We start from the raw sequence: 11,689 nt of genomic DNA, 5'->3' as shown, positions 1-11,689 counted from the left end.
GTGGTGCGGGGCATGCTATATATGTACGTATGCATGTTGGTGATTGATAGGGGTTAGTGTGCGTAGACATTGCTTGCGGAGCAATGTGGTGCAATGATCTCGCGCGACATGGCCATCATGGGCCACGATTTGTTGTGCGAGTGGTGAGCACTCCAAGTCTTGGTGCTAGGCACTTAGACATTTTAGACTACTCAATTTTGTGTTGTTTTGCCATTTTAATTATTTTAATTCATTTTTTTGGTTTTAATTATTTAAATTTTGGAGGCTAGGCCTCGGTTTTAAGCGGCATTGGCAAAATTTTTTTTTTTGGGCAAAATTTTGGGTTTACCGGATTAATGAATTGGATTAATTAAGATGGATGCGGAATTTAGTGGGAGCTTCAATTATTAATTGCGCTAAATTACATAATTGGTTAAACAACTTTGACTTGTTTTAATTAGGTGCGTTAATCAGATTAACCGCCTAGATTAGTTACTAGTTTACGCATGTTTTACGCATTGTTACTTGTTTATCGTTGTAAAATGCATGGGCCATTCACAAATAGTGAATGGATGAATGGAATGTATATTCTCTCACAGGTTTTATGAAATGACAACTAGCGGGACCCGTTAAGGATAGACAATACAAACTACGTTCCGTAATGTATTTTTGTAAATCTAAATACGGTCTACGAACTGTTGAGTACTTTTGTACCTTAATATTTAGATTAGTCCTAATTGTAGATACTAGTAGTTGCATAATTTTGGTCAAGTCTTGAAGGCAGAGGTTCTTGGAAGACAAAGCCGTGAAGTTGCAAAAGAAGACCCTTGAAGACTCAATGGGTCATGCTAGTTGCCAAATGCATTTTTTACTCATGTTTTTTATATTCACGCTTTTGCTTATATATATGAATGATATGTTAGATGCATGTTTAGGATTTTATTATTTTGCGATGATTAATTAAGTCCACTTAAAACAACTAACATAAAAACCCTCCCCCTAAGAATATTGAGTAAAACATGCCTTTCCAAAACAACACTTACCAATCGAACGAGGGTAGTGATGGGCTACGCCAAAGCGAGGCATCACCACCTCCAAGGAAAGTAAGGCACACCGGGAGTGCATGTTGGTTTAGGTTGTACTCAACGATATGAGTGATGGAGTCCTAACATGTCGAGGCAAAAGAGGAGAGCATTAGATGTGACGATTATCTAACCAAGAATGGCTTGGAGCCATTAGCAAAAAGTTGCTTACCTTAGGGTAATAAGTGTTAGGACAAGCCAAAGCATGCCTAACTACTTATTGATTCTTTAGATCTTGGAAACGCCTTATTCTCACCAAATAGGGACAATTTTAATGCGTGAATAAGACGTTGAATAAGCTTGTAATTTGCATGAATGCTTTAAATTTCGAACTTATTATGTCATTATCTTGATAAATGGTTATACTTTGTGCTTATATTTGTAGTATTCTAAATCAAATTATATTGTTTTCATATTGGTAAAGGAAATCTTTGAGGGTGGTTCTCAAAGAAAGGAAAAGCATTTCTAAAATACAATTCTCGTAAATGACTTTTATAACCAATTAAGTCCGAAAGGACGGTTGGACATCATGTATTCAAAATACTAGGTACTTTTGATAAAACATGAAGTATTGAATTGTAAACTCAAATTGTCAATTTTGACAACCAACATCTTTTCGCTTAATACATAGATGAGTAGGAATCATTAATGTAGTAATTCAAGCATGAATTAAAGAAAAAGATGGAACTTTGTTTTACGGCGCACTAGGTGCTTAATTATGCCTAACAAAGTATAAAAGTCAAGGGACTTAAAGAAATGGTTCTTAAATTAAGGTCATGAGATATTGTATGATAAGAAATATAGGAAACGAGAAACTAAGAATAGGAATAAGATTTCATTTCTACTAAAAAGTTCATGTTATTGAAGTTAACTTAGCAACTCGTTATCTTCACAAAGTATCAGATACTGCTTGAGTGTTCCACTTTGAAAGTGACCTCAAACCATTGAAGATAAGCTAAGTTATTGACTTACAAGCTTAGAATGAAGCGAGGAGAGCTACATCAGTTGTAAGGTCTCATGCTTTGTTTAAAGACCTTTTGAGCTAAGGTTGGAACAGATAATAGTTATTATTATGTTTTATAATCAGCAAATGATCCATTTAAACACGGAAAGACTCACATTCAAAGAAATAGTTGCAAATTTATTTGGATGGCATGTTTATCTAAGCCATGAATCAAGAATGCTTTATTATAAACAAACATATCCCTCACATGATAAACTCACAAAAGCTCAAGTGAAGGGCATGATTTGCGTTCCGAACATCATTATCAATGCCATATCGACAAGAACGTACTCAAGGCTCTATAGATAGGCTCTTGATAGTTGATCGATTCGGAATCGTTCTAAGACAAGCAAGTTTTACTTGTTGAAACCGACAAACCAAAGAGCTATTATTCTTGGTATAGACAATTGACTTTGAAGGCTAAAGAGGATTCGGTTACTTCAATGTTTCACAAAAAAATTTGAAAGAATAAGGCTAAATTCATCAAATGTGAACAAACTTGACTTGACAAGCTCAAGAGTTTAGTGAAGTACAGAATCGACTTGGCAAGATATCAAAACGTCTAGATTAGATCGAGCGATGTTTTGCTTGAGCCAAAAGTGACCATCTCAAAGTTATGAATGTAAATTTCATAAACTACTCCACAAAGAACATAGTATGTCTTCCCGGAGACCTCGATGTCATTTGAAAATGACTCGAACGATGAGAGGAAAATTCTTAAAGATTTGCACAAATGACTAATGTTACACTAAACAAAATGTCGAAGCTAAGAAAGGACGCCATATTCAATTATGGATAGAAATAACTTCTAAACGTCTTTTCAAGTATATGTCCAAGGCTCTTAGTCTCAGTAGGAGTTCACCGGCTTAGTGGAAGCTAGGTGGCTCAGTGGGAGCTTAATGGCTCATTAAAGGCTAAGATAGCTCAATTGGGAGCTTACTGTTTGGTTCACAACTCACTTTTACCCAAAGAAAATATACATGTCTTCTTGTAAGCATTCAAGTGAGACTACGGCCATTGCATCCACAACCTAATTGAGAACACAATGTTTGTTGCTCTAAGTGGTGCCTTTCTGGAAAGTAACACATTTTCAAAATGCAAGTGAGAGGAAAATGAACTCGATGACAATCGAGCTGATCAACAAACTAGACCTGAGAATCTTGGAAGACCTTAAAAGGACTTCGTGAGAATACTTAATCAAGAATACTCAAAAGTACTTACAAATGCCTTAAAAGAGAATTCATTACTAATAAAACATTAGAAATGTTGGAGTAAGATCAACATAATCAAAGGGCTTTGAAAGCACCTTAAAACTCAGTGTTTGATGTAATTACCCCGTATAGGTATAGAATTCACCAAAGGCTTGGATTGAATTCTATAAATTTCTATTAAGATAGAAATAAACCTAAGACTTACAAGCATACTATTTACTATTAGATAGTAAGGGAATAGTATAAGATATATATACAATATTCCTTCTTAGACAATAAAATAGATATTTACTTACATAATCTTTCTCTATATTCAATGAGAATGATCATAATAAGTAAATCAAGTCAAGACATAAATAATATGCAATACTTAAAATTTGTTACAATAATACAAACTTCCATAATACAACTAAGTCAATAATACATATTGAAAAACATGTAATTAGTTGATAGTTATCTACATTGTTGACTTAATTGGACATATAATAAGATGTAATTAAAAACTATGCATACAATAGAAAGCAATTTGAAACATATTTCAATATAAAATGACTATATCCTACATACTTATCCCACGAATTCAAGCACAAAATATTAATGTCTAATTCAAATATATTTATTTAGTGCTTCACTATTAGCATCTTAATTTCGATTAACAAAATGGTGCGCGCGCATTGCGTGTGTGGAACAAAAATTAGAATTTTTGAAACATGCAAAGCTATAAAGAGCGAGTAAGAATGAAAGTGAAGGGAAGGAAGGGGGACAAATTTTATAAGGCTATTTAAAATTTTCAAAACTATAGAAGATAAATAAGTTGTTGTATGAGAAAGAAGACACATTACTATACATTCCATATTTCCATGTACAAATTAGCACTCTTAAAAATACATATTTAATCAACCAACTAACCAAATTAGAATTCAACTTACTAAATTGTTCAAAGCCCTAAGAGCTCTTTCCTAAAACAAAACAAGATCAACTTATTTATGCTATTTAGAAACAACTTTAAAGATAAATTTTAAGCGAATATAACTTCTTCTTCTTCTTCTTCTTCTTTTTTTTTTCTTTGAGGAAAAGCGAATATAACTTATAATTATTATAAACTTATTAATTAAAAAATAATAATAAACATATATCAAGATTTAGGGATCATTATAAAGTAAAGGCGCTCAATCACTAAAAGCACTTCCCGAAACCAAGCAATTACTTTATATCGTCTAAGGTTCTTGATTGTTTACATACTTCTATCTAACACTGTTTTGCTTTGTTTTTTTTTTCCTTCAACAACCCTGATTTTTTTTTTATTTAATTAAGTCATATTAGAAAATGTAATAATTTAAAATTTTCTTTTTATTTAATTATGGTAATATTAATACGTTCAATTAAATACCATAATTTAAACTAAATTTTTACATGTAAAGTAGAAAGCATTACCTATTAAATATATACAAAAATATACACCTCTTAAACACACTAGCTTAACTAATCATGGTTTACTTCGTTACTATTATGAGGGTTGATCGGTCAATGTTACATGAATTACTCAATCAATGTTATAGGGTTACTTGATCAGTTTATAGATGGTTACTTTATTCTTTACAAGTAGTCACATGGTGTGACCAGCCACACACAAGACGTGCTGAATATCAAATTGTTACGAATAAAATGTGGAAAAATTTGCCAAAAAAACACCACCTTTCATTGGTTTTCCAAGAATCGAACGACCTTTAGATTACTTCAAAATAAAATGACCTTTATTACACATCTACCAAAAATGACATTGTGACACGTGTCACTAGTAACCTACGAAGTATTGAACATGTTACCAACTGGTTACGTTTTATTTTTGACAGATGTGTTCAAAGGTCGTTTTATTTTGAAATAATGCAAAGGTTGTTCTATTTTTGGAATACCGGTGAAATATAGTGCTATTTTTGGCAAATTTTCCTAAAACGAAACAGTGAAACTAAACTTTAAAAGAGGTGATGAAATAGTGAACACCACCATAATCGACATGAAAATATCTCAAAACCCTAATCCAATTGAGAAAAAAAAATGAAAAAAAAAAAAACTTTTTTTCATTATTGAAAGCTCAATATCATCAACAAACATAAACCACGTGGCAAGTTCCTAATGGCTTATTAGAAGGATGACAAATATTTGATTTGATAAAGTCGGATAAAATCAACTTGTTCAATTTTCAGCCTCTCTTCTCTCGTCTTTTACATCTAACACAGCACAAAATATACAAACAAAACCTTTCACTACCTCTTCATCAATGGCGAAAACCTCTGCTTAAATTCAACCCCATAAAAAATTCCCAATCTCTCTCATCTTCAACTCAATATTCTGTGATAATTGAGCTTGGATTTCTTCTCCAATGGCGGCTGTAACATCGTTGTCTTTCTCCGCATTATCTCAGTCATTTGAGAGAAAATTGAGCGTTTCTTCGACTCGAACTTTTGCATCAACTTTCGAATCAATTCGTCTTCGCTCTAATTCATCTTCTGATCTTTCTGTTGCTGTCAGAGCTTCAAATTCTTCTTCTGGTTTTGCTATTCAGTGCATGTCATCTACCTCTGCTATTACTGGTATTGAATTATGCAATGCTTTTTCTTAATTGAAGTTCAATTGAATGGTGGTTTTAGTGTAGTGAAGTGTGAATTGATGGTTAAGTTGTATTCTAGTGTTGTTGACTTTGATGAATGTTTTGTCATAATTTGTGCTGACATTAGTCAAGGTAAGGCTATTTTGTTGGGGGGGTTTTGTATAAACTTCCTAAGTCTTTTAATAATCATAACTATTAGACTTTTGCAAAAATATGTTTGACCACAAAATTTATCTATTTATTTATTTTTATTAATATTATAGTTTATAAATTAATAAGTGATGAAATGTGGTTGAATTAGTCTCATTTTGTATTTTCCAAACAATAGCATTTCATAATTTAAACTTGTGCATTGGCATGAACAAAACTTCAATTGTTGCGATTATTAAAACAATGGAGCAAGAAGTTTTTATAGTATATAGTGAGCCACTTTTGCTAGGGGCTTTGATGCAACTATGCAAGGTAGACTGATTATCACTCTTAAGGGCATTCTTGGATAGTGCGTAGTGTGTTAGCAAGTAATAAAATTCAAACTAATGAAAATGAAGATGAATTTAGGTAGTTGTGAGGAAATACGAAGTAGTGATAGTGTGATTGCAAGGAAATAGAGATAGTGATGCTGTGATGATAAGGGGGAGAGGAAACTATTAACCTCATTTTGAGGGTAATTGTTATCCTATTATTGTGGTGGGTAACTAACTAACTACCTCTAACATCTTTCCTTAAACACCACCGCATCTTTTTTACTTACCTTTTCTTTTCTTGGTTAAAACTACAACTTTAACCCAATCATTTATATTGGCCTTAATCCAAGCATAAACTAAGATTTTAACCCAATTGTTTGTTGCTTATCTATGGTGAAGATGAGAAGTGCTGGTAAGAATTGCACTCGGTAGAAGTTGAATGTCCAATTTACATACTACGTATTATTAGAAGAATAATGGGTAAATGAAGACCAAATAATGTTGGCTGGTAAAGTTATATATTGTGGTTAGGTTTTAGGTAGGATAATGTGAATTATGAATTTCTGGTTTTTAGTTTAAAGAGTAAATGAACCAAATGGCAGTCCCTGGCAAGTATGACTTGAGTCTTTTGGTTAAAACTAGGAAAAGATTATATGTGAACAATTTTTGAACTTTACTAGAGTTGGAAGTTTGGATGAATCACTATCTTGTTTTTGTTAGCAGTAGTGAGTTCTGGATGAATTATGCCTGTGTTGTCTAAGTTTCCTTCCTCTGCCTCATGGCCCTCATCTTTGTGTCAAATTCTATTTCACGTCTTTTTTAAGTATAATGTTCAATTTTTGAAGTCACTAATTCCTAAATTTTATGTCTATTAACTCTTGTGTCTTGTCACATTGTCAATGAGTAATTATGAGATAAGAGGAAAAAAAAAGAAGAATATTTGATAAATTACGGTGTGTTTGGATAAGGAAATGGGAAATAAAAGAAGGGGAGGGAGGTGAAGGGGAGGGGAGGGAAAAGGATGAGTTTTCCTTCCAAATCTCTCCATCGTTGGAGAGATCAATTTCTTAAATCCCTCCATTTCTCTCCCCTCCAATTCCCTTCCTTCCAAATTTATCTTCCAAATGAAAGATAATCCATCCTTCTAATTCCCTTTCCTTCCTTTCCCTTCATTTCCTTCAATTCAAACAAAGTGTTAATATAATTGATGAACAGTCAATCCTAATATTTGCGGAAAGACAAATTCCATTCCAGAGTGGCTTCTTAGTTGACAATGTGTACTGAATTTATTTACTGAGTTTGTTCATATAGAGAGAACGTATATTAAAAGTATAACTGTATAAGTATTAGCATCTATACGAATGGAAAGAGCTAATAGACTACTCCTTGTTTGAAGTTTGATGTAGCTTAGCCATAGTGTTAGGACCAACCTTCAATGACTTGTATTTTCCATAAATGCTTTTTAGGACTTTTCTTTAGATTTTCAATGCTTTATATTCGATGTTTCTGTCAATCTAGTGTGTATTTCCAAGATAAATCTCGTTAGGTAGTGAATTATGTAATTATCAATGGATGTGAAATCAAAGATGGTTACCTTGTGCTGCCTTTCTTTGGCACTTGTGTTGTGTTTTAGTCCAATATAGATGTCGTATCATCATCACTAGAGTCTTAAACATTATTTCTATTAGGTAGTTTCTCATAAAAAAATGGCTTATAATAGGTAGATTCTGACAAAAAAATCCTTTTATCATCAACCCTTGTTCTCAAAAGGAATGAATGCCCCTCTATAATCAAACACTTGGGTCACTAGGTGCACACGAGCCCCTTTACACACAAAGCATGCACCCTTGCTGACAAATAGGCAAGCATGCATTGCACAATCAGTGTTTAGACAGTCCTAGCATGAACTTTCTTTCCTCACTTCATAACAAGTAGAAAGTATGCCATGTATGCTTTTATGGGACCGGTAAGAGATAGAATAAGTGCTTTTTTTTAGTCTGCATTGCTATTTTATGGTCACTTTACTCTATTTGGTTAGTATCATATTGGTAGTTCGTTTAGTTACTGTAAAGGTAAATAAGTTTTAACTCATTTTCCTTCCTTTTACACGCTTGTCAAGGGAGAATGAGAAAATGACCTTTTTTTTTTTTTCTTTTTTTCTTTTTTTTTTTTATTATTATTAATGCAGTTTAATAATATTTTTAATTGTATATACTTTCAGAAATCCCCCCAGTATCCGAGACAAAGTTAAATTTTCTAAAGGCCTACAAACGGCCAATTCCTAGTATCTACAACAATGTGCTACAAGAGTTGATTGTTCAGCAACATTTGATGAGATACAAAAGGACATACAGATATGATCCTGTGTTTGCCCTTGGTTTTGTTACTGTCTATGATCAGCTGATGGAGGGGTATCCCAGTGATGAAGATCGAAGTGCCATCTTTGAAGCTTACATAAGGGCACTAAATGAGGATCCCGAGCAGTACAGGTTTGTGTTGGTTGCAATTACTTGTCATGTTCTTGGATTATAAAGTGAAAATTGAAAATTTGGAAGTGAAGTTGATTCCCACTAGCAAAAAGCATGTCCCCCTACTATCGGTTTAGGTGATAAGAATTAAAATTTCTATGCTGCTCACTTGCATAAGCACATAATTTGAACGAGTTAAGGAGATGTATTTTCAACACATGCCACTGTTTACGTGTTAATGGTAGATTATAGAACATTTACCTTCGAATTTTTTTACATTTATTTTCTATCTTTTGTTTCAGGTAATTCCTTTTCATAATTATGTCTATGACCTCAGTGTAGCTTTCCTACATGTTTTGCATTTAATGATCTAAGTGTTCTGCCGCAAATTCATGTATTTCTAGATTTCCCATATCATCCTTTTATGTTCATTTTTCAAGTCACTCAAGTAGTTTATTTCGTGCTTATCCATTCAAATGTCTAGGTATCTTTGGAAGTTACATCTTTCTTTATGTTTTCATGGGGCAGTTAAGGTAGTATACTCACCCTTAATATTAATAGGGCTTTTTATTCTTTATTCCCATTCCCCAAAGTTCTTTGCTCTTTCCTTCCATTGAATTCTTTCTTCCTGTGCTTTATTTCTATTTGTGCAGAAAAAGTTACCATTTTAGCTTTAGTTTGCCCATCCTCTGGGACACACTTCCCTCACTTTTATTTAAGTATACTTTCACGTGTATAAAAGGTACCCATTTACCCTGCTTTCTTCTTTGCCTTTGTATGTGGAGCTACAATTAGAGGGGTAAATTATTGTAAAATGGCTTGACATAAGGTTCAGTACATTAAAGCCTCTGTGTCAAACTGTGTTATTGTCAGTATCCCTTTCCATAAGGGCTGAACTATTGCATGAGTATATATAAGTATTTCCTGTGTTGAATTCAAGGTCCGGAAATTTTGCCTGTGTCATGACTTATGAATGTTGTACATACGTTTAGCTGTAATTCAGATAGTAATGGTCCAATTTCAAACATTTGAATTGTTATTCAAATAGTGACAGTTCAACCTTCTATCCATTAGAAAAGATGCACAGAAATTGGAGGAGTGGGGTCGTACCCAAACATCTGCTTCACTGGTTGATTTCTCATCAAGAGAAGGTGAAATAGAGGACATCTTAAAGGATATTGCTGCAAGAGCTGGTGGAAATGGGAGTTTTAGTTACAGTCGATTCTTTGCAGTTGGCTTGTTTCGTCTCCTTGAATTAGCTAATGCGTCTGAACCCACCGTCTTAGAAAAGGTCAGTTTACAAACTTCTTTTAATGTTATTCTTGCTGTATTTCATTGGCTCGCTGAATAAATTATGGTTCTAACCATATCATACTACTGAGTTTGTTTTGGCCTACTGTGATTTGCCTGAAAATCTTTATCTCCATTTTCTAGTTGCCACTGAAATTCTTAATATAAATCAATGTAGATCCTGAAATCTATTACTCTCATTTGGTGATGTTACATAATCTATTGAAGTTTTTCAAAGAATTACTGGCTGATGAACCTTCTTGAAGGAACACATGTTAATCATCATGATTCATGAGCAAGCATATTGGTTCAGGCTGTTACTTCTATAATAGGCGCTGGTGATGTTATCTTGTTGATATTCGCAAAAACTCTTAGAATATGTTTTTATTCTTCTTTTCTCTCAATTATATTCTTTGCATGGTTACTTGAGAAGCTTATGCAAACCAAATGCCAAATTCCAATCATTCATAGTTTTAATTGACTCATTGCACAACAGCTCTGCTCAGCCTTGAATGTAAATAAGAAAAATGTGGATCGGGATCTTGATGTATATCGCAACCTCCTATCAAAACTTGTACAAGCGAAAGAGCTGTTAAAGGAATATGTGGAAAGGTAAGAGTCTCAAAACCAATGGCATTCTTTTCTGCAAGCCAGATATTTCTTACAGAATCAAGAGAAAATCATTCGGATTGATTTGAATGTTTATGTTTCTTGTAATTTTTGCAGAGAGAAAAAGAAGAGAGGAGAGAGAGCTGAAGTACAGCAAGCTAATGAGGCGATGACAAAGTGATTGGGAGCATACTAAAAGCGTTGTACAACATTGCTGTCAATTTGTACTAATATTATTATTTGCACCTTTAGTGGCCATATTTTTGTTTCCAAGTAACTTAGTAGAGAGCTCGAGAGTTATACATGTCTATATAATCCCCTGCTCGGCTGCTCTTGTTTAGATTCAGTTATATGAGGTTGCTTGTAAGTGTAATTACATACATGTATTTTTATTTCAACTACAGAGGAAAAAAATACATGTATATTATTTCAACTACACCGAAAAAAATTCATTTCAGATTTGCTGATTTCATATCCAGACACTATATGTCTCGTAACTATGTACAACTTGAATTTGTGTTGTACTCCGTATCATTTTGAGAGATTAAAAATTTTTTAATCGAAGGAATAATTAATTAGAGTTAAATTTAATTGACCTAAGAAAATGAATGTCACTCGATTTGATTTGGACTCAAGCAGATAGCTATCTGTAGTAGAATTGATGATTCAAGGTTAACACAATGTTGGTAGGCATAGATTTGCCTATGAGACTTGCGTGATCGTGTTTGGCATGATTTGGAGGTACATTGAAATGTGGATGGCTTGTGGGAATGGGCTAATGAAGATGTAAATTGGGAGCTTGCTAATTAATCTTTCTAAAAAAATATTCATGTTTTGCCCGTATATTCTTGTGGACAAATTGTCCATTGATTAATAAAGATACAAACTCCAACGGTCCACCTCTGCTAATATGCTTATAAGATGAAAAACATAATCCAAGTAAGATGGGTAATAACACGTAAAACAACTCTAATC

The 11,689-nt window shown here is 33.3% G+C and overlaps 1 protein-coding gene across 1 annotated transcript; it reads left to right on the top strand.

Annotated features, from left to right (window-relative positions):
• The first annotated feature begins 5,483 nt into the window (after positions 1 to 5,483).
• On the top strand, positions 5,484 to 11,192 carry LOC145619323 (protein THYLAKOID FORMATION1, chloroplastic-like). The gene is made up of 5 exons (XM_081673993.1): positions 5,484 to 5,866; positions 8,569 to 8,836; positions 9,890 to 10,106; positions 10,602 to 10,717; positions 10,832 to 11,192. Exons 1-5 carry the CDS (start codon positions 5,656 to 5,658, stop codon positions 10,893 to 10,895), a joined length of 876 nt encoding a protein of 291 aa, XP_081530119.1. The 5' UTR covers positions 5,484 to 5,655; the 3' UTR covers positions 10,896 to 11,192.
• The last annotated feature ends 497 nt before the right edge of the window (positions 11,193 to 11,689 follow it).

This window comes from Chenopodium album, chromosome 27 (genome assembly GCF_948465745.1).
Source record: "Chenopodium album chromosome 27, dcCheAlbu1.1, whole genome shotgun sequence".
NCBI lineage: Eukaryota > Viridiplantae > Streptophyta > Magnoliopsida > Caryophyllales > Amaranthaceae > Chenopodium > Chenopodium album.
This window is presented reverse-complemented; position numbering and strand designations above follow the sequence as displayed.